Source organism: Anser brachyrhynchus (genome assembly GCF_964034855.1).
Source record: "Anser brachyrhynchus genome assembly, chromosome: 19".
Lineage (NCBI taxonomy): Eukaryota > Metazoa > Chordata > Aves > Anseriformes > Anatidae > Anser > Anser brachyrhynchus.
Genome location: NC_137712.1, coordinates 808236 through 831171, shown reverse-complemented (window position 1 = coordinate 831171; position 22936 = coordinate 808236). Strand labels below are relative to the sequence as shown.

The 22936-nt window shown below is 51.7% G+C and overlaps 1 protein-coding gene across 9 annotated transcripts in view; it reads left to right on the top strand.

Annotated features, from left to right (window-relative positions):
- MVB12B (multivesicular body subunit 12B) overlaps nt 1–22386 on the top strand; it is a 66671-nt gene extending 44285 nt beyond the window's left edge. For 4 of the 9 annotated variants that reach the window (XM_080562517.1, XM_080562515.1, XM_080562514.1 and 1 more), the window contains 4 exons: nt 10340–10395; nt 12516–12575; nt 13724–13833; nt 13978–16536. In XM_080562517.1, the coding sequence (XP_080418643.1) occupies nt 10340–10395; nt 12516–12575; nt 13724–13833; nt 13978–14287 (536 nt within the window). In that variant the 3' untranslated portion in view covers nt 14288–16536. Of the gene's footprint in view, nt 1–10339; nt 10396–12515; nt 12576–13723; nt 13834–13977; nt 16537–17311 lie in introns of those variants that run through there. The other 5 variants (XM_080562521.1, XM_080562520.1, XM_080562522.1 and 2 more) reach the window with 2 other exon arrangements.
- The last annotated feature ends 550 nt before the right edge of the window (nt 22387–22936 follow it).

Genomic DNA, 22936 nt, shown 5'->3' with positions numbered 1-22936 from the left:
GGCGCCGAGCGTGTGCCGCTCCCCGGGAGGGCAGGAGGGAAGCTATAGGCGACCGCTCGTGCTATGAGATGGGCACGTTTGTCTGTGACTTGATTAATCAGGGCTAATTTGCATTCACAAATGAGACTGATAAAAATGGAGTTACCTTTTCACCTTTAAAGGGGAGGAGGGATTATTTCTAGGTTGTCTCTTTTTAAGTGATAAGCAACTCTTTTACCAGTAAGGATGAAAATACTTAATTTGCATTAGCAAAAGAAGCTAATTATTATATAGTTAATTAGCATCTGGAAATGAGGATTATCTTAATTACAAAGCACAATTTCCTTAATAGCTACAAAACTGTAAGTTTGATCTGTGTGGAGATTGGCGACTATTATTATGTAATTAGTGATCATATTAATGGTGCAATGTATTTAGATATAATTTGCATATGCAAATGAAATTTACCTGATAGAAATATGTGGCTCCACTAATGGCTCTGAGCACTTAAAGTAAATTACATTAGGAGCTCCAGATCCTGGCTCGCCCCGCAGTGGTGCTGAGACCTCTCCTCCTCCAGAAGAGCTGGTGGTGCGGGGTGTGTTGTGAGATAGCGGGGGCACGAAGACGCTGCCCAGCCCTCTCAGCTCCCCGGCCTTGTCCACGTTACGGCTTCTGGCAGCTGAGCGTTCCCTCGTGCAGCGCAGGCATTGCCCGCGCCGTGCTGGCATCCCCTCCTGCATTGAAGGCATCAGCTCCCTGACAAGGCTGCTTTGGCTGGAGAAGTATTGTCCCTGGAGCAAAAGTCGGTGATTTCAGGAGGAAGCAAGCGTTCCGTGATGATGGCAGTAGTGGGCTACTGGGCAAGGAGATGCAAGTCCCACCACCTTCCTTTGTAGCATGCTCGTGATTCCTTTCTGCTCTCCGTTCACATTTGGGGATGCCTCTGTATGGAAAGCATGCCTTTTACGTGACAGCTCATCCAGTGCCTTTCCCCTGCCCTCGCTGGGAGCAAAAAGCTGCATGTATGTTCAAAACAAACAAAAAAATAAAAACACCTTTAAAAGAAAACTGTGTAGAGAGAGAAGGTGCTGCGTACCTGTATCACACAGGGAGCCCCGTGGGACATGTACTGGTTGCACAGCTCGAGGTTGCGGGGTGCTGGTGCTGAGCAGGATCGCAGCTCCCCCTGCGAGTGCCTCTGGCCCCACGGGACCTGGCCCCTGTGCACAGAGGGGTTTTCGAGCAGGGGGATCCAGAAGATCCTCGCACGGTGACAACCTCCCACCTCCGTGGGTGTCTCAGCAAAGGAGAATTAAAGCTTCCAGGGCCAGATACTGTAACAAAATGAAGTGTGTTTCTGTAATATGCCCTGGTTCTAACCTGTGGTACTGAAAATTAGTGAAGCGAAAAAAAAAACCAAGTGCTGGAAGGAAGCAGCCATTACTGAGCAGGATGTTTCTCTCATCAAGAGGGAGAAATTTACAGCTGCCTGCCGGGGAACACTGCAGCTATTGTGGGTGCTTCCTGCGATGCTTTTTGCAACTGTTTGCTCAAGCCTGAGTTCTGTATGCCTGCGTCTCCACTGCAGACAGACATTACAAGTTTAATGACTTCCACGGAGTCTGTCTATCGTTACAGTTAGAGCTGAAAGTAATTGAAAAATGTCTGTGTTTCTCTTCAGCACAAAGACCTGCGTGCAGAGGCTGGAGGAATACCTCTGGTTCGGTGCTGCTGTTCGAGAGGGTCGCTGTCCTTATGTGAGACCTGCTTAAATTCCTCCGCAGCCCAGCACAAGTACCCTGTTTTGTATCTGCTCTGGTCTAATTAATTAAGGGTTGTTGCTTGGAAGCAGCACATGCTTAGGTGTGATCTTTGAAGTTTAGTATAGTGCAGAGACTTCAAAGGAGACATTTTATTAAAAAATAATAAAATCAAGAGCTCCTAAACACTTGCAATTTGAAGAGCTTGTTTGAAGTCTATCCATGTTCTCTGGTGCTGATATAGCCGCGGTACCAAGGTACTATTTAGCTATTACCGTGCAGTACTTAACCTTAACTTTATTTAAAAAAAAAAAAAAAAAAAGGAAAATAATCAAAACCAGGAGTATTTTCTCAAGTGTTTTCATGGCTTGATCTAGCAGTAAAGAACTAATTATGTTGTGTCATGAGCTGTGCAGGAAATAGAGAAAATCAAGGCTGACAATCAAATTAGCAAAAATGAAAATTTAATCCAGGTCTGTTTTTTCAATCAGTGTCATTTCAAGATGAACAGAAAAGCTGTAACTGTTCCCATTGCTGAGACTCCTCTCCGCGGTCAGGGAGGCAGCGCTAGGCAGGGCCCGGCTGCACGGCGCTGCCTTCCCGGGAGGCACCAGCGGAGCCCCGAGCGGCTGCGCCTGTCGCTCGGCGCCCTGCCCGCGCAGCCCGCTGTCTGCAGCGCCCGCGGAGGCCCTGCGAGCGCCGCTCGGGCTGCCGTGGCCGGCTGGGTACGGCTGCGGGCCACGAGGTGCCTCCGGCTGGGCAGCGTTGGCGCCCGTCAGCACGGCGGGCTGCGGGGCAGAGCGCCTCGCTCCGGTGCAGCAGGATGAGCGCGGAGGCCTTGGCCCGTCGGGCTGAGCCCAGTGGGGTCGTGGCTGGGGGCGGCACCGGCAGGTCCGGGCGTCAGGGCAGAGCCCCCTGCGCGCCCCGCGTTGTGCCGCGGCAGCGCTCGCTGGAGTGGAGCTTGCCTGGAGACTGCCCTGGTCTCCTCTCATCAGCACACTTGACTAACGAGGGGCTGTGTGGGGCCAGCCAACCTGCCGATCCTCTCGGCACAGCCAGCGACAGCAGCCTCTGCAGCGGCGGCACAGATGGCAAGCCCGAGCGACAACGTAAACTACAATATGTCTTGGAGACGCTGTCAGGCTGCCGCGGATTTGTCACGTCGTGGCAGACTCTGGGGTGGGGAGCAACTACGCGTCCCCTGCTCGTGCCTGAGAAGTTGCTTATTGTGGGGCTGCTCCTGGTAGGCTGCAGAGGAGCTGGACGCGAGCCAGAAGAAACAGTGGTCAATTGCTTGATATGTGGGCACTTCATTAAACAAATAAGTGTGCATTTGGGGGGGCGGTGTCTGAATCTGAGGAGCGCAGCCTGTGGCAATCGCAGGCGTTCTGATTGCTGAGGATTTGGCAAGAGCTCGCAGGGAGAGTTTGCTTTTGTTTTCCCCCTGAGATTTTGCTATCATTAGTGATTTGGAAATGCAGAGTGGTGGTGTTCCATCTGGGACTCGGTGCACAGTAGCACAGAGCACACACACATGTTTACTATTCAGGCTGCTATTTAAATTACTGTGTACAGAAATACAGAAGTAGGAGGCTTAGCTGTACATTATGAAAAGAGTGGTTTATTTTGAAAAGCTTGCATCTTCTTCTTGACGCGTTGCAGGCTGTTGTAAAAGGTTTTTTTCTGCACTTGTGAATGACTTTCCTCTGCACTGAGATCACGTAACATTCCTTCGGTGTCTGATGTCGGTGTCCTGCAGTCCTCCACGTGCGAGTGTAATGGCTGCGGCACGCCCAAGCTCTCGCTGCGGTGCCAGAGCCGTGCGCGCTTCGTAGGGGATGAAGGGCACCGAGCGCTCTGCTGGGGTACTGGCAGTACTGCCCTGTGCCCTGCCTCCTCCACGCACCAGGCACAGGTCCCTCAGGAGAGCAGGGCCTGCCCACCCCATTCCCCCCAGCCGAGTCACTCCCTGACCATGCATAACGTATTGCCCTCGGTTGCCAGAATTGTCTCTTGTTCTTGGCGTGCAGGACAGGATGGCGCAGGGGCTGCGGTCTCCTGTGCATGCGCAAGTTCTGTTGGAAGAGGGTGGGCTGCCCGGGTGCTGTGCTGCCCTCACCAGGCTGGGCTCTGTGGAAAGGGAGAGCAAAACCTTCCAGCATTGCCCTGGGAGCGTGGTGTTCCCGTGTTCATCCAATTCATCGGTGCTTTCTCTTGGCTTGTGCACATAGCTGCCCGCTCTGATCGCTGGAGCACCAGCAGTCTGTGCTCAGCCTGCCCTAATTGTTGTACGTTTCCAAGTTCCTGATGAAAGCAGTGAAGATATTATTTCCTATAGTGTCACGTAGCTGAAAATTAAGTTTCTCTAAGCAGGTGAGCTTTGCTGTTTTTATGGTATTACTGTAGGCTGTTCTATGAGATATCCATTGTGGTAAAACGTAAACACTGAAACAGTGTTTGAGGTCTGGGGAAAATCTGAAGGCTTGTGCGGTATTACAGAAAGCTATTTCTAAAATCTAAGATGATTTAAAATTTAAAAGTGGCAGTAGTACATCTCGTGTTGTGGGGGTTTTCGTTTTTTTGGGGGGGGGAGGGGGGTGTTATCAATGTTTTAATTTTCGTAGTAATGTAGGAAAATGTTTTGCGAGGGACTTACTTAAATATTTTTAATATCAGAGGTTGAAAATTTGAGTGTAAAAGGCCATGCAGAAAAAGCAATAAAGAAATCCAAAGCTATAAAAGCGTATGGTGAGAATTTAAATGCAGAAACAGCTGTTATTTCCTTGGGAGTTGAGGTATATAAACTTTCCTATGGCTGTGTATCCCCACAATAGTGGTGTGAAGAATTAGCGCTCACTGCAGTGTGCAAACTGAACCCGCCAAGCACTGAGGCAGCTATTCATCTATACCCAGGAGCTAAATATGACAATGTTAGCATTTTTCATTTCCCTGACGTTACCATTAATAAAGCAATGATCCAAAAGAAGCTTTGCTGAGTCTGTTCTTTATGCTTCCATCACTCACGACTAGATAATTTCACACAGGATCGTTTTTAAATTAAATGACGATAAAAGCGCTCTGCTGTCCTGTGTTCACTAGTTCATAGAAGTCTATCAAGTCATTAATGTGTCATGACAAACTGCTAGTTGGATACAAGAGTAATTAATTATTTGCATAAATAACAGGTTGAACTTCGTGCTTTGAACTGCAGTGACATGTGCATAACATCGTGGGCATCTTAAAACCTCTCGTGGAGAGTTCACAGGAGGGGTTAAAACTGAGCCGCGTGTGTGTGTGAAATCGTATCCTCACTTAAAATGGTCAGGAGCTTGGCTTGAGTTTTGATGCTTTTTGTGTTCTTAGGTTCTTCATTAATGGCTGTTTCAAGAAAGCATCTGATCACTGGAGATTTCAATGAACAATTATACAGATTTTCATAATCACCATTAATCACCACATATTTTTCAAGATAATTACAGCAATTATTATTTAGATTCCTCTTTTATGTGTACATTGTAGAAAAGAACAAGTGCTTATTACACTGGGTAGTGTAGAGAACTACAGTCTGAAGTTCTTTGTCATCCAGAAACTCATTATGTTAACTGATGCTGCCTGTGAAAGTTCGTCAGCATGTTTAAATTAGGGTAGCATTGGCAGGTCTGATTATTTAAATCTGGTAGCTTTGCTAAAAATATAGTTATTCTAGAAAGATGAATTACTAATTTGACAACTGAGATTTAGTTGGAGTCTGCAGCACAGAAGGCAGCATCTATCGTACGCTTAGAGGAGGGTGACAGTACTTCTTCATATTAAAGAGCGAATTTCTAAGTGAGCTAACAAGTTGTATTTATAGAGCCTAGTTTTGTGGCATGCCCTTTAAAGGCTGATAATAAGTCTTAGTAAATTATGATGAAGTAGCAGCAACCAGGCAGAAGCTGGACGTGCTTTCCTGCGGTCCTGCGTGGTGCCACCAGCCCAGTCTCCCCTCAGCTCGGTCAGGGCTTCGCAGGGAGATGCTCCCCTCCACGGCTGGATTGCAGGAGTGCAGTTCTGGCAGTCGGCTCCTTTTGACTCTTATCTAATTCCAGTGAATGAGCTAATTGGTTCTAACCCTCAGGGAGGAGCTGTTCCTCCCTGAGAGACAATAAACAGCCACTGGAAACATTTTTCTGTCTGAACTCCCTTTTTATTTTTTTCCATTTGGAGAGCGAGCGGTGGAGGCACCTCCCTAATCCGTTGCAGATGCTGTAGCTGTAATTACGTGGAGGGGAGAAGCTGCTCCTCCCGGGACTGCCAGCCCTCCGCAGCGCAGCTCTGCCCGGCCGCGGCCCCGTGCTGGGGGTGCCCACGGCCGAGCCCTGCGGCCGCGGTGAGGGGAGCGGTGCGGAGCTTTCTGCCAGGCCCTCCGGCTGCTCTTGGCCACGCAGCCCTTGCGTGCCAGGGAGGTGGCAGGAGGCGCGTGGCCGGGGCTCTGCCCCGCTGCAGCTCCTCTCGAAGCCTCAGCGGCGAGGGGCCGTGCGCCTTCGCCTCCGTCACCTCCCTCGTGCGCCCGGAGGTGCGGGCTGCAGGCGCCCCGTGGCAGCGGCCGCTGCTCAGGCCCTGGCTGTGCTCGCCCCTGCTGTGCTGCCAGCCCCGGTGCAGCCCTGGCCTTGGCGTCTCTCCCATGGGCCCCTGATGCTGATAATTAGTTAGACCTTTTCTCTGCCTGTTGTACAAGTTAAAATGGGCAGGGAGCTGCCAGGGTCAGGGGGTGGGAGCCGCTGGCTGCCGTTCCTGCAGGCAGGATAGGCAGTGGTGGCCCGAGGGCACCCCGCCAGGGCAGGCGGCGCTCTCTGGACCCAAAATACAGCAAAGGTGGCCAGTAAGGCATGAGAAGAGTCAGAATCCTTTGAAGCGAGGTGTGTCCCATGCTGTTGTCCTGGCTTATGGAAGCGGCAGCTGTGCACAGCGCCTGGTCAGGCTCGCAGGCGGGCGTGAGGTGGGAACTCAGAGGGGGCCAGATGGGCAAAGCCTGAAAACTGTGGAAAAGCAACAAAGGGCAAGAAAATCTATGTCTACCTGTGTAAAGAGGCTTTTAAGTGACAGGAGCAAGGCAATTTATAGATCTTTAAAAACATTTCAAAGTTACAACCTTTTAAAAATGTCAAAACCTGTATGGGTTATTACATGAGCTTACGTGGTGGTATGAGTAATGCTACTTGCAGTAATGCTGCAAAAAGGGGACTTCACCCACCTCTTTTGTTCTGAATCAGTACGTTTTGCCTTTGGAAAGAGAGTTTTACTTTATCATTTGTTAGCACCAGTTCCTCTTATCCCCTTCTGTTACTGGCTGCTCATCCTGAAAGAGGCACCAGCGGGCACTAAGAAGCGTTGCACAGCTCTTGGCCAGACTAAAACTAGAATTGTAGCTCCAGACCAAAGCGTAGCTGGTCAGTTTTGATGTGAAAACATTAACACCGGGCAGCATCTCAGTGCAGTATTTCTCTCATCAGAGACTGCCAGGAGCGTCTGAAAAACAGTGGAGAGAGGTGTGGGGCGGGGAGGAGAAAAAGAAAGGAATCACAGGCTGCTGCTGCTGTTTATTTACAGCACAACATCAGAACAAGAGACATGGAATTAAAAGCCTCCTACAGTTCCGGTCTCATTTAACTTTATTATGAAATTAACTGTCTGCTGTAAAGTGCAGTTGTACGCTGCCTCGTGGTGTGCGTTGGGAGCGAGCGACGGCGCTCGCACCCAGGCCCTGGCGCTGGACACCCCCGGCAGATCATGGTGCAGCGGGGGGAGCTCTCCTATGGCACCTGCCTGCCGGTGGGGGTGCTCAGCCCTGGGGGCTGCTCCCTGGAGCGGGGTGTTTCCCTCTTTGTGGGGTGACGGCGCGCTGGATGCATGGCGTGTGCTCGCACATATGCAGCCCCATCGCTGCGGTGTCGCTGCTCGTGCCGTGTGGCTGTACTCCACCTGAGGGGCGTGGAGAGGTGGTCCTGTGCGTGGAGAGGATGTCTGCCAGGGCTGGGCACCGCTGCTGCACCGGCAGCGATGGAACGTGCTCTGCCACCGTGCGCTCTGTGCTCTAACCGCTGGGAGACCGCGGTGCTGCAGCCTGGCTGTGTCAGGAGAACGCGAGCCCCGCGCGCAGCACCAGCGCTCCCCGGCAGCACCGCTGCTGAGAGCGCTCCTCTCCCGCAGATGGTTTTTGTTCAGATTAGTGCTTCGCGTAGGACCCATGCCAAGCACTCTCCAAACCTGAGGAGAGGCGTAGTGTGACAGAGACGTTAACAGATACCAGTTCAGCGTTTTGGTGGAACTAATTGTCACTGCATTTATTAATCTTCTTGGATTTGGATTTATATGGCTAAAAGGAGGTCAGGTGCCTCATCCTTGAAGTTGTAAATGTGTTACTTTGGTAACAGTAATTTTGAATCTCTTTCTTCCTGCGCCAAGCGTTAATAAGACCCCACTCAGCACCTTTGAGGGTGAGGCGTGGGGAATGGGGGGATGTCCTTTGAAGCACCTACTTCGGCCTGGGCCATAGTTCAGCCCCCGAGCACTGAGGCAGTAGGAGCTGCCGCTGCCCGCGTGCTTCAGTGCCCCCGGCAGAGCCGTCTGCCTCCAGCATGCTCCACGCTGAAGCCGCCCTCACCAGCTGCACCAGTACCGCCACTGCACCCAGCCTGGCCGTGACGCGGGGGCTGCAGCCGCAGGGAGGAGGCTGCCCCCACTGCCTGGCGTAGCACGGGGCTGGTGGTGCAGCCTGCAAGGACAGCCTGGTAGCGTATTTGTGTAAAGTTTCCCCAGTTGGTGGGTATTTAAATCCTCTTGTCTCCAGTGCCTGGCTGTGGAAGGAACTGTTGAATGAGCTTGTTGTTTTCCGATTCTTCCCTTTAATGTATTTTACAAGCAGCCTAGTGACAGGCCCGATACGCCAGCTCGATGCACGCTCCCCACGCTTTGGGATTGCAGCATTAATAACACACTTCCATGCATCATGCCATTTTTAAGCATGATCGTTATGATAAAGGGCATATACTTAATTACAGGCCTGCTTAATTACAGCTCTGTTGAAGCTCGTTTGTTTAGGAGAGTGCTAATTGTGCTGCTGAGCCCTTGGCACACCCTGCTTTCATCTGCTGCCTTGCTCTGCAGTTCTGAGCTCTGTCAGGACTGAAGTGTTTGGGACCGGTGGAGGCAGTGCTACGGGGGTGGCAAGAGGGGAACATGCAAACGCACCATGGCTTATTCCTTAAATTACTTTACAAAAGCTGGCGTGTGACTGATCAAAGCAGGTTTCTGTCGGGATAACAAATGCAGATGGTCTTTCAGGTTCAAAACTTCCTGGATTTTGTGATGCTGCTTTTCATCTGTTTTCTTTTGTTTCATGTAACGCTGCAGCTGCCACATAGCACCTTTGATAATGAAATTATTCCAGTGGAGTGGATTTTTTGTGTTTTTTAAGTTGAAAATACACAAAGTGAGTGTAAAATGCTAAGTATTCTTAAATAGCCATTATTAAAACACTAACGTGGTAACTCACTGGTGCTGGTGGCAGCTGGGAAACAGCAAGTAGGGAAATGCAGGGTTCGTGCACACACTCTGTGAAAGAAAACCCTATTTGAGGATTACTTGAGGGCATTTCAGGGGTTAAACTTGCTCCAGTTTGAAGTTTTTATTTCTTTAAGAGCAGAAATTTAAAGACTTAAAGGTGTAACTGAAATAAAGCATGTGTATCTGGGGCTGCACTCTGCCTTAGAAATGTGCCCTTCTCAGTCTTGTGTGGAAATTGTAGAGATACATGCTTTAAAAATAAGTGGTTCACTTGTACTGACATGTCCTGTGGGAGGATTTCTGTGAAGTTTCCGAGGTGGTGATAACAAGACAAAAACACTGAACATTGTTGCAATATCTAAGAATAATATACGACATTATAAATAGAAAAAATCCTCTTAACATCGTTATGGTGGTGCTACAGAGAGTGCCTAGCATGGTGACATGTCCTTGTGTCTCCCCAGCTACTTCACTGGTTTCTGTCCTCCAGATGTGGTTTGCATTTTGTTCAAGCTCCATTGCTTGCTGTTGAATTTCCAGTGGTGGCAGCCAGGTATGGGGAGGTGCTTGCTTTGGTTCTGCCCAGCAGTGCCTACCTACTGCTTTGTATTTGGAAACGTGAAAGTTATCTGAACCAGGTACTTTCCTTTTCCTCTGGTTAGGACACCAAGTTAGCTCAGGTCGTTCTGTGTGGTAGAGATAAATAGATGTCTGTCCTTTTAAACTGTTAGTTTTTGTTTTCAGTTTCAAATGCTGTCCTTTTTTGGCAGCAGGACCAAGTTGGAAGCAGACTCAAAACCGAGACCATGAAATTATATGTGGGTAGAGTAGGTAGGGTTTATCGAATTCCTGACTTGGTAGGAACTAACCCAGCTGTCTTGAACAGAGAAAACACTGGGAGATTAGAGGGAGAAAAGATTGGCAATAACTTCTATGAGGTATCAATCAAATGTCAATGCCATGTACACTTGATATGTTGTTGTGAATGTGTGGAGCTGCATGTCAGAAGTGAGCTGGAAATGTGACGTTTTCGCTTGCTTTGTCCCTTACAGCGATGGATGGAGTACCTTTTATGATTTCAGAGAAGTTTGCCTGTGCTCCTGAAGGGGTGAGTTACCTTCATTCTTCTTCCCATGTCTGCAATTCGTCTTTTCATGGAGAGCGATCACATAGCATTGACACAAATTACCAGCTTCTGGGACCTTTTCTTCTGTATGATCTAATACATGCCTTGTGCTTGAGATGACCCATGGTTGCACTTCAGAATACTTTCCTGTAGGGTGGGAGCAGCTTTTGCCAGATCTTTTCTGAAACTGAATTCTCCCAGGAGGTGAGGGTTTAATGCCATTAAAAATAGGAGTGGTGATTTGACCTGCTGTGCACTGGAAACACTTTTAATTTCCTAGTCTAGATTTTAAAGAAAGCTGCAAATACTCAGGTCTCCTAAATTTAACCTGTTGCGGAGACAGCATAGTACAGTCAACCGTACAGGTTGACTTTTTGCACCCCAGAAGCTGAAGGCAGCAGGAACAGCACAGTGCTTGCTGGCGCTGCCGCCCAGCTGCTGCTCTGCAGGCGGCCGCGAGGCTCCCCCCGGCGTGCTGCGCGCCCCGTGGGAGCAGAGCCAGGAGCAGGGCAGGGCGCCTCCGAGCGGGGCCCAGGCTGCGCTGCCCTTGCTTGGCTGCAGCACACAAGGTGCCTGAGCACAAGCGCTGTGGTCCCTAGCGGGTTGGTCCGCGTGCACCACGGCCGAGGCAGGGTTCCCCTTTCCCACCCGCCTTGCTGCTAGATGCAGTGCCCAAAAGGCCCTTGGTGGCAGGAGTGTCTCTGGACAACTGCCTGGGGAGCACCGACAAGGCGGGACGCCCCTGTTTTCTCTGCTCGCACCAAGTGCGACTGGCATCGCCTAAATCCTTCAGAGCTGCCGGCTCTGAAGGAACGCCGGTGATCCTGCACGTGGAGCGCCGGTGGCTGTGGTGCCCCGCAGCGGGGCTGCCATGGCTACGCTGGCAGAAACCCAGTTCTGCGGGAGGCTGAGCCGTCCTGTTCACCGATTCCAGCCTGGAAAGTTTAAGGAGGTGCCTGCATCCTGATGACACCGCAGCTGGACCTCTGCAGGGTGCCAGGGAACAGAAACGGGGATAGAAAAATGATTTTAGCGTTGCTGTTGCCCTCTGGTTTAAGAGATTATTTAAGCCCAGGCATCTCAATTGCAGCAGCAAAACATGCTTGGTTATTTTCACATAGAGCATGTTTCTGAGTGAATTCCCCTTGCAGAGTAGGGTCCTGCCCAGCATGCCCGGGAGCTGCCCAGCGGCAGGGCACGGTGCCGCATCCTGCCCGCTCAGCTCTGAGCACGGCAGCGACTGCAGCCGGTGACACCGACATCCTGGGCAGGGCAGCCTTGCGCCTCACAACGGGCACCCACCCCAGTACCAGTTCAGAATTACTTTTGGGCATCACTGGCCTAGCACTATCTTAAGTTGGTGATGCAGAGCTCAAAGGCTCTGCATCCCATTACCGGTTCTCTAATCCATCCAATCCCTAAAACAATATCTCTTTAAAATAATCTACATTATGCTGTTACAGCAACCACAGAACCGTCAATTGTGTCTGATTTTTCACATCATACTCCTGCTTCATGCATTCTTTTTCTCACTGACACAAGCTGTGTGTGCAGCTGGATGTGGTTTTTCACAACCATTGCTTTCTGCAAGGGTTGTTTATGGGACATTATTCCTAGAAAGCTGGAGGCCCCTGCTGCGAGGACAAATGCAGAAAGATTAGGTCATGCTAATCTTCCTTCAGATCCTTTAGACACCATTGCCACCATATGGTCAATATGATCGAGGTTTTCCACAGCCGGTGCCACTCACACCTGCGTGCTGTGGCCATACAAAATCCATGGGGTATTACAAAGCATGTTCCAGTAACAACTGTCCCATGGCAGGGAGAAGGCTAAAGATTTACCTGTTTAAAGTGACACTGTGATGAGTGTCAGCTGTCCCCATTTAGGGAGAAAGGCATTAGAGCTGTTATCCCTAAACCGCCTTCTGCTGCTTCTCTCTTGTGGTGCACTGAGAAATAGGATTATGCATGCATTTACAGATGGTGCCTCTAAATCTCTGGTGATAGAGTATTTGCTGACTTTAAACAAAACCAAAATCAAAACAACAACAGCAACAAAAATTGGCATTTCTGTTTCTTTTTTATTTTTTTTCCCACCAGATGCAGCCAGTTGATCTTTTGGGCATCACAATCAAAACCCTTGCAGAAATCGAAAAGGAGGTAAGTACCCAGCCATGCACTAAGAAGTGTCATGAGATCTGTGTTCATTTACTTGTAAGTTTTTCCCCCCTGTGGAAAAGGTCTTGTCCTTCCCAAGTCACTGCTGGTAGGTGAAGTCAGTGCTGAGTCAAACAGTAAGTACAGAATTAGAGACCTGTGTGATTTGTGCCAGGTAAAGAAGTGTTAGATGTTGAATCTAGTGGCAAAGTCTGCTGGCCTCCATTTAATTCCAGATGTCTCTCTTATTTAACCTTTCTTTCTCTTTTACTAACAAAACGTGTTTGTTACAAGCAAGGTGCTGTTTGTGTCAGGAAGCAAATGAAGTCAGCTAAGTAGTATAAAGTAAACTACATCATAATTTTTCAGTTAGGATCTGAAGGTAACTTGCTACCAGGAAAAACAACTGGCATTTTTAGGGAATGTGGGTCTTTCGGGAGGTTAGGGAACAGGCAGGAACCAAACTGAGACTGTGTTCCCGAGGGAGCATTTTGGCACATGCATGACTTGGGCTGCATGGTGCTGAGGAGCCACCTGCTCTGCAAGAGCTGCTTCTCAGGTGCATGTCTAAGACCAGGAGGAAGATTCTCAGCAGCATTTGTTTCTTTGAGCATCCTTGGTCACAGATGTCTCTTGTGCAGGCCAGCAGGGTTAAAGGCAAAGAGTAAGAAGGTAGGATAGCAGTACTTCCAGACTCTTCTTGGCTTCTCTGCGCTTTGGTTCCAGTTGTGGGTCCAGTTTCCTAAATCAGAATCACGGAATGGCCTGGGTTGAAAAGGACCTTAAAGATCAGCTAGTTTCAACCCCCCTGCTCTGGGCAGGGTTGCCAACCGCTAGAGCAGGCTGCCCAGAGCCGCATCCAGCCTGGCCTTGAATGCCTCCAGGGATGGGGCATCCACAGCCTCTCTGGGCAACCTGTTCCAGTGCCTCACCACTCTGAGTGAAAAACTTCCTCCTAATTTCTAACCTAAATCTCCCGTCTTAGTTTAAAACCATTCCCCCTTGTCCTATCGCTACCAACACACATAAGCAGGCGTTCCCCCTCCTGTTTATACCCTCCCTTCAAGTACTGGAAGGCCGCAATGAGGTCTCCCCGGAGCCTTCTCTTCTCCAAGCTAAACCAGCCCAATTCCCTCAACCTTTCTGCATAGGAGAGGTGCTCCAGCCCTCTGATCATCTTAGTGGCCCTCCTCTGGACCTGTTCCAAGAGCCCCACATCCTTCTTGTGCTGGGGGCCCCAGGCCTGCACGCAGTGCTCCAGGTGGGGTCTCACAAGAGCAGAGCAGAGGGGGACAATCCCCTCCCTCTCCCTGCTGGCCACCCCTTTCTTAATGTAGCCCAGGACATAGCTGGCCTTCTGGGCTGCAAGCGCGCACTGCTGGCTCATGTCCGTCTTCTCATCCAGCAGGACCCCCAAGTCCTTCGCCGCAGGGCTGCTCTCAAGTTCTTCTTCTCCCAGTCTATACAAATACCTGGGATTGCCCCAGCCCAAGTGCAACACCTTGCACTTGGCCTTGTTGAACCTCATGAGGTTCTCATGGGCCCACTTCTCCAGCCTGCCCGGGTCCCTCTGGATGCCATCGCTTCCCTCTGCTGTATCGACTGCACCGCTCAGCTTGGTGTCATCTGCGGACTTGCTGAGGGTGCACTCGATTCCGTCGTCTGTGTCATTGATAAAGATGTTGAAGAGCACCGGACCCAAGACCCACCCCTGAGGGACACCACTTCTGACCGGCAAGTCACAAAATCTGTCTCCTCTTCCTGCCTTGAAATTTTGCCTGAGTAAGAAAAGAAGGTGGCTGTTTGCCAGAGCTTTTCAGGCATCCGTCAGCACAGCGGAGCGGTGTGGTGGTGACTCTGAACATGCTGCCCAAGTGTGGAAATCGCTGGCAGAAGCACCCAGCTGCCTCGGGCGCTGCGGTCCTGCCATGTGGCACGCCTGCTGTCCTGCTGGGGACCGCCACGGTGTGCTTGGGCAGCCCCAGCGTGTCCTGAGCACGTGGAGCCCAGTGCTCGGGGAACAGCTGCTCAGGGCTGACGGCCCCGAGCCCTTCTGCCTCCTGTTCCCCTCTCGCCAGCAGTCAGCTGCAGGTGCCTTTTGCTAGAGGGGAAGCGCAGTGGCGTTAGATTTCCTGCTGCTGCCCTCTCCGTACTGCCAAGCATGGAGAGGTCTGGGCAGCTCAGCGTGCTGCCTGCAGCCCTCTCCTGAGCCTCTCGCGGGCCTGCAGAGTGTGGGGACCGCTACTGGCCACACTGGTGTGGCTGTGGGAAGAGTGGCTGATACCTGCTGGTTCTCCCCACACCCTCCTGTTCCATTACAGGCTGTGTGTGTTTCGGAGTAATGAAAAGTATAATTATGCAGCCTGTATTCCTTGATGAAGCATCTTGTCTGCACATAGATAGCTGCGCATATAAATATTGTGAATTTCCGCATGGTTTTATTTCCCTTGCAAGCAATAGCACCATTACAACAAATCTTCTGGATTTCCAGAGCAGCAAGAACGTTTTCCCTGGAGCTAGATGCCATTCAAAAATATTCCCAAAGAATTCCAAGAGTTATTGTTCTCTGTCGCCACATTTGCAGATGTATGCACCCATCCTCCAAGCTGTGAAGTGAGCCAAATGAAAGGACCCCACTCTTTCAGGAAAATCAATGAAAATAGGGTGCAAATCCTGTACCGCACACCCAGCCTGCAGCTGAAGTGACGGCGCGCTCAGGCCGCATCTCTTTGCACCAGGCACGGTAACTGCACGGCCGTGCGCTAGGGGGATGTATGAAGCGGTGAAGCCCAGCGGGAGCAGAGGGCGGAGAAGGTTTTAAGCTGAGTTCGCCCAAGGCCATGTCGGTGGACGCAGGGCAGAGAGGAGCAGAAGCCCCTGCAGCAGCCTCTCCTTGCAGGGCTGCAGGGGGACCGTGCTTGCTGGTCCTCGTGTCCCGGGCAGGGAGACTGCCCGTGTCAGCGTCCAGGCAGGCGCGATGGTCCCTGCCTGATGGGAGCGGTGCAGGCGTGGGCAGCGGGGCTGGGCGCAGCCGCAGCAGCAGGTCGTGCCGCAGCGCGTGGCCGTCAGCAGCGCGGGCAGGCTGCCGCGGGCCTGCCCTGCTCACGGGATGTTGGCAGAGAGCACCGAGCCTTCACTTCAGCTTGGCGTTGAGCTAAAAGTCTGGAGAGGATCTAATTAGTAAAGCGAGCATCTAATATTAATTATTCTTTTTAAACTGACAAGGAAGGCAGTTCATTTAACCACTTAATTGCTACAAGTTTTCGTAGGCTGTTCTTTGCAAATATATTTAATGAAGAAGTGGTAAATCTAAAAGAGCTTAAAATTTTAATTTTATACAGAAATCTTTTTCCTTGTTCTCGTGTTTGTAGTCAATTCTCCAGAGTGTAGTCACATGAAATGTTCTTTAAATGAACATATTTGCTAACTGGCATGATTTCAGTTTTTAAAACATTGGTTCCAGCAATTAGGCATTTTTTTCAGTTCCCAAATGACTAGAGAAATTCGTCTTGATTATAATTGCTCTTAGCCACGCATATCTAATTTGTGTCTTTTTAAGTGTTAATTAGTAAACAGTTTGAGCTGACATCTTTATGTGTTTGCGTGTTGAAAAATGATGCTTAGTGCTTATTTAGCTTGGGGCTGGTGCTGCTGGCTGTGACATCATGACATTGAGGTGAAATTAATGAAGTCACGTTTGCCAATTACAAGGCGGTCTTGAAAAAGAACGACTTCTTGACACGACCTCCCCGCACAGCTTCAGCTGGAGGACGCGACGCGGGCGCCACACGCGTGCTTTGCGTAGTTCCTCCAAAACGGGGGCTCCGCGCGCTTTCGGCGGCGCCCAGCCCCCGGTTGCCGAGCCACCGACAGTTCCCGGTTCCTCCTCCCCGCGCGCCGGCTGCGGGCGGGGAGCGCGGCGAGGCGCTCGCCGGCTTCAGGTGCCCCCGCAGCCGGTCGCCGAGCACCCCCTAGTGCCGCGGCGCCTCGCTGCACGGCCCCGCCGCGCGGCGGGCGGTGCTGCGGGGGGGCCTGGGGCCGGGTCCCGGCCGCCGGGGCCTCGCCCGCCCTGCCCCGCCCGTGGCCGCCGGGGGCCGGCACCGCGCGGCCGGGGAGCGCCGAGCCCGCGGCGGGCGGAGGAGCCGGGCCCGGGCCGGCGCCCCGGGGGCGGCCCCGCGGCCGTCGGGCGGCGGCCGGCAGGTGGCGGTGCTGCGGCGCCCGTCGGGCGGCGGCGGCGGCTCCGGCTCCGGCTCCGGCTCCGCCGCGGGGCCCCGCTGCCGGTGTCCGCCGGGCGCCGCGTGCGCGGGCCGCGTCCCGCAGGTGCGGAGCCAGGCCCGGCCCGGCCCCGCCGAGAGCGGGGCGGAGCCGAGGCGCCGTGGGCTGCGCTGCGGCCGCGCGGGGGTCGGGGCTCGCTCGCCTCGCCCGCCCGACGGCGGCCGGCACCGCGGGGCAGGCGAGGCCCGCGCCGGGCTCTGGCCGGCTGCCTCGTGGGGAGGAGCAGCGCGGTCGCGTTCCCGGTAGCGCAGGGTTTGAGGGAGGGGAGCAGACTCTCCCTGCGACGGGCAGGCTCTGCAGGCACGGCCTCGACCCGGCGCGGGGGGATGCGGCTGCAGCCGATGCCTTTGCCGGGGCCGTCCTGCCGGTTTTTTCTGCTCGTCGCATTCACCCCGTGCGGGGCACGGGCTGGGGGGTGCTGCCAGGCAGGTGCCCCACCGTTCCCTGTCTCGTTTCTTCCGCAGTACGACTACAGCTTCAGGACGGAGCAGAGCGCGGCGGCCCGCCTGCCGCCCAGCCCCACCAGGTGCCCGCCGGTCCCGCCGTCCTGAGGGGGCCGCCGGCGCCGGAGCAGCCGTGTGCGTGCATACTACTGAGCGGGATGCGGCGCTAGGGGCCCTGCCAGCAGAGCTCTGCTCGTCCAGCCATCGCCACCCACCCTGCGCTGCACCGCCTCCTCCCGCACACGTTGCTCCACGCATTTGGACTGTGCAACCCTTCGGCAGCTGCCCTCGCCCTTGTACGCTGCTGCGGACAAGTCTCCACGTGAGTACGTTACTCAGAGCCTGACTGGCAGTCTCTCGGTTGCTTCTATTTCCATGTACCCTGCTGCAGGACAGTCACAAAAACAACAGACTGTAACGAAGCCCTGTGAACAGCAAGCTGTGAGCTCACAGACAATCGGGAATGCTCAGCAGCGAGCCCTGAGAAAGAGTAAAAGATAACAGCCGGTTAACAGCAAACTCCAGACCTCCTGCCCAAGCTGGCTGCTTTGCTCTCGTCGCCCCACGCACGTCGCTGAGCAGGCAGCACCGAGCCGTGGCAGACACTTCATTGGCCTCCGCTGAGGTCTGGGCATGCAGCAACTCTGCCGTGGCCAGGTTCAACCCCAGACTGTGGTCTTCGTTTGTGCTGTAGGCTCTTGGAGCCGGGGTCACTTGCTCAGACCTGCTTTGGGCCCTATCCCCAGTTGCTGGCAAGGGGGAGGAGCACAGAGATCACGAGCGGCACTGCGGTCTCTGAGGTGAAGCACCTTTGCTTTGCACAGGGTGTCCGTGTGTCTGGCAGGGCCTCGAGTGACAAACGTCCCATGTGTCCTTCTGGGCTGGATGCTGACGGCAAGCCAGCAAGACCCCTGCAATGTCACGCTGACCCCTTGCTGCGGCTGCCTGCTGAGCTGTGGCCCTGCTGACAAGGCAGATGCTGTCACCTGTCTGTTACTTTGGACAGTTTCCTCATTTTTGCCCCGCGAGCTGCTAAAACAGAAGAGATGTGCCTGTTCCCCTTTGCACTCGTGGAAGGAAGCACTGAAGTCTGGCGTAGCGCAGGATGAGAGTTGATGCATTAAACCCGACCTCAGCCTCCTTGTGATCAGTGACCTTAGCTCACTTCTGAGTCAAATGCATGTCTTGGAGAACTCAGTTGCTGTAATGAGTTATTTAGGAATGCCCATCTGACTCTGTGCTGCTTTTTCAAGTCTCTGCTGTAGAACAAAACTACATCATGGCAGCAAAATGGCAATTTTTAAGTGTTCAAATGTACAACTTTTTGTATTGTAAAATACTGATTACCTAACCCTATTGAAACGCAATTGCCATAGTAACAAATAACAGTATTGCCGCTCTCGGTCTGGGCCACATGTATGCCCTGACCTGCTTTGCACTGCTTTTGGTTGATCTTGTATTTTGTAGTTGGACAGAATGGTAACTAACAGTAGGTTTTGTACTGTCGGCTTGTATTTTTTATTTGTACATATGTAAAATATTTCTTGTCCAAAGATTCATTTCTGGTTTTAAGGCACCATACCATATCTCTAGGATAATGAGCACAATATACCTTAACATTCAGGATAGCCTGACTCCAGTTACTTGCTTCAACTTCTTCTAATCAGGTGATAATTTTCTAAAACTGCCTCTGTAAAGCAAGGCTGTGCGATTTGAAAGCATAGGCAGATTTGGTTGCAGGTGTGTCATAATTTGGTCAAAAGAGTTAAAGCTATGTCATTTGCATCAACTGAAGGTTTGGTTGACCCCCTGGAAGTGCTCATTTACTTGAAGGTTGCAGCACCATTTTTAGTTCTTATTTATCCTGCAGGAAAGCAAAGCCAGACCTCACTGCCAAGCTTCACAAAGGCTAGATTGATGATGCCGACATCAACAAATGAACATACCATGGCAGCCTGGTCATTCGGCTCAGGTTCACTTGAAGTTCAAATCCACTCTACGCTGTAGTAGTATGCCCATCTCATCCATCTTTTGTCGTTCTGTTTTTCTGCTTGTAATTTGTTCTGTAGTTTTCTGTGGCATCCACTTATAGCTTCTCCTTTAGTGGACACTGCAGGTAGGTCGAAGCTGACTGCAGCAGTGCATTCCTCATAGCTTTGGGACGACGGAGTTGCAGACAGCTGACCTTCCCCGTTACTGATGGTGGGCAAGCAAGGGCTGCAAGGCTAGTGCTAAGCTGCCAGTGCAGAGTCTGCAGAGCTCCAGGGGCAGTTTTTGCTGCCAGGAGATAGGGAGACAGCTACAAGGAGCACCTCCTCCATCCGCGTCTTCCTGTGCTGAAGGCAGGACTGACTGTGCCACAGTGAGGAGCAGCTTTGGTAGCTGCCAAGCTCAGCATCCAGGCGAGCACTTCCTACGTATGTCTTGGGAAAATGGGCACATAGCTTTGAGTCCCTTCCCATGAGATTTAGCTTAGAGCATCTGGAGATAAAACTGATGCTTTAGTATTTATAGCAACAGTTGCACTTGCTCGGTCTTCTTAGCGATAGTAAGTTCAGCTTTCTCTTCAGTGACCTACAAGAAACACTGGATGGCTCAAAATGCTGCCAGGACATCCAGCTGGGACAAGCATCTAAGAAATCTTCGGGATATATTTGTATAGTTGGTTCTCACTGTCTCTTCTCTTACACTGGCCTAGCAAAACTACTTCAGGGATGCATCTGCAAAGAAACTTGGAAGATAAATTTGGTCTTTACAGCGGGGTTTTGCACCATGGCACTTCAAAGATAGCTGTTATTGAAAGCATGAACAGTACAACTGCAGTTCTGTCTGTATGAGTGCAGTAGAGATGTTTTGAGTAAAGAGCTACAGCTGCTGAAAGCCAGTTGTGCTCTCAGACATACTAACCAGAGGCTAGAAAACTGTGGACATCTCCAAAGTGAGAGGGCTCAGAGTCAATACTCAGAAGCACCATGAGACACACAGCACAGGGTGACTGATTTTACCTTCTCAGTCCACCGATTCTAGTAAGCTTTCCTGCTGCACCTCTGAATTCCACATATCGTGGGCATCAGATCAGCATTTCTACAGGCAGGTTCTATTTGCTGTTCTGTAACTTTTGTACTCTCAGTAACTCACTGCAAGGCTGGTCCTTGCATCCTCACAGCAATGTGCCAGAGCCAGCACAAGCATCCCTCTGCATCTTCCGCCCTCCCTGTCGAATAGGCAAGTGTGCCACCACTGGTCCGGGCAGTAAATATTCAGGCAGCCTGATATTGATGTATGTCTGTGGAGAAGCCTTCTGGGGCATAAGGGGCGGGGATGTGTCAGTGGGAAGCAACAGAAGTGGATTTGCAGAGCTTTACCAAATGTGTTTGGCTACCTTCTTTCTATTTCTAGAGCAAAACTGGACACCAGGTAGCTTAATCTTGTGGCTGATGCAGAGATTAGTTTGCCAAATTATCCAGCAGATCCATATCTCTGCAACAGAGACAGAAGAGCAGCAGTGAGGGGTTTACTTGCTGTAAAATATACCTTCCGATGTGAGTTAGTAGTGACGTGCTGCCTCCTGGATTTCCCACAGCAAAGAGCGTACCAAGATGACTCGTGGACCGTCCAGGACAGACGGCGATGTCTAACGTGTTAATTATGGAAAGGCAAGAAGTTAGTGCAGAAAGTAATGTAAAGCGTGAACTTTGTGGTAAAATTCAAGTGTGGACTGACTTAGCAGATGTCTTCCTGTGGGAGCATCTCGTAGCTGTAGTTGTATAGGAATAAACTTTGTCAGACTTTGTTCCTTTGACTGTCACTGAGATTGCCCTCAGTGTTTGTAGGAAAGGATCCCTTGTGAGCCTTCTGTGTGGTAGGACGTTGTTAGTAGTTTGTAACTTTGGGCTTGTTGGGTTTCACACCCGCCCCGTGCCCCTGCTGGTTTCCTGAACTCCTCAAACCGAACCTGCGACCTCAGAGCCTGTAGGAAGTGCTGACTGGGCACGGCACTGCAAGGTGGATGCTGGTGGCGAGGGAGCGCGTCCAGGAGCCTGGGCGCCTGCTGTTCCTTGTGGCCCTGAAAATCTCCTCAGCCGAGGGAGGTCGGGACGCGGCGCCCTCCTCAGCTGGCTAGGCCCACATTCGCCCTCACCCCACATCGCGTGGGCCCGTCCGCCCCAGGCCTTGCCCACGCACCGGCGGCTGTCCCACGGAGCAGGCGCGGCGGCGGCTCCCCGGACGGGGCGCACGCGGCCCTGCCGCCCGTCCCGCCTGTGCCACGCCGTGCTGGTGCGCCGGGGCCGGCCTGCTGTGGCCCTGCCTCGCCATCTTTCAAACCGCACACGGCACAGATGGCTGCGTGAAATGGTGCCTATGACGCTCGGCTTGGCTGTGTTTTTAAAATAAGAAGAAAGTAAAACTCCTGCTGTGCCCGCCTCACGGCAAGGGAGCGTTGCTGGCGGACTGAGCGCCTGGCGAGGGCGCCCAGAGCCCCAGCCCCGCGGCACGGCCACGTCCCCCAGCAGTGCCCTCGTGCGATGGGGCCGGGCACGCTGCAGAGCTGCCCTGGGCCCTGCAGGCCCTTGCCGGGGGAGTCCCCCTCCTGAAGCAGGTGTCTGCGTTTAAGCATTACCTCAGCCTCCAGCCTTGACGAACAGAAGGGGTGTCCCGGCAGCGGGGCAGCCGAGCGGTGTCAGTTAGCTGTTCTGAGCCATAGACCAGCAGCGCTGCAGGTAGGGGGGTGTTCCTCTGTTAATTAAAAAGCTCAGTAAGGTGCTGCTCAATTCATTCAACACAGGGAAACCAAACAGTTTGGATGTTACGGTCATTTATTGTGAAATTCTTTCTAAACAGCGACAGTTTTGAATGCCATCATACAAACGTGAGAGAAACCTTTTATGCAGTTGGAAAGTGTTTTTTTAAGATGCTATGCATTTTGTTGGGTTATTGAAAGTGAATTTACTGTGCATTAATCTAATGAATGTTATTACCTTTTGTATTTATTTTAGATGACTCTCCTGTATTTTACAAAGGGAAGTTTCATTGTGTGATAACTTAGTCTGTATTCTTAATATAATTGTTAAATAAAATTTGTTTTAATCAGTTTATTCTCTGTTTTGCATGTGTATGTTCCTTGGGACCAGCTTGCACATCTTCTGTCTGTATCATTGTTGCGCTGACTTCAGATCTCAAACCTGGATGTTTTGAAAGTAGTTAAAACACATCAGGAGAACGAAACATGAGTTAACGCTTAGTCTGAACTCCGCTGTAGTGTAGCAGTTTCAGCTGTGTCACCTGGAACCGCTTTTATTTCTGAATGAGATTACAAGTTTGTTTGATACAGGTGATGCTTTCTTACAGCAGACTTGGACTTCAGTGAAGCAATTGGCTTTGTACCAAGATGAACGCTTGTTAAGGAGCTAGAACGGTACAGGTGGATGGTTCTAGTGGTGTCCTACAGAGGTGAGTTTTCTTGCCTTCCGTCTCTGTTTGGTTTTGATCGTGTGGAATTATAAATCGTCACTCATATGTGTCCTTGGATTGGAAGGTCTCAGAAAGGAACAGGTACTGCAGGCTTTAATGCAAGAGACTCATTTACAAAGGTGCTTTTTTTCTCTGTCACAACTGTGCAGGTCACCTTCTGCTTCTGCTTGGGGC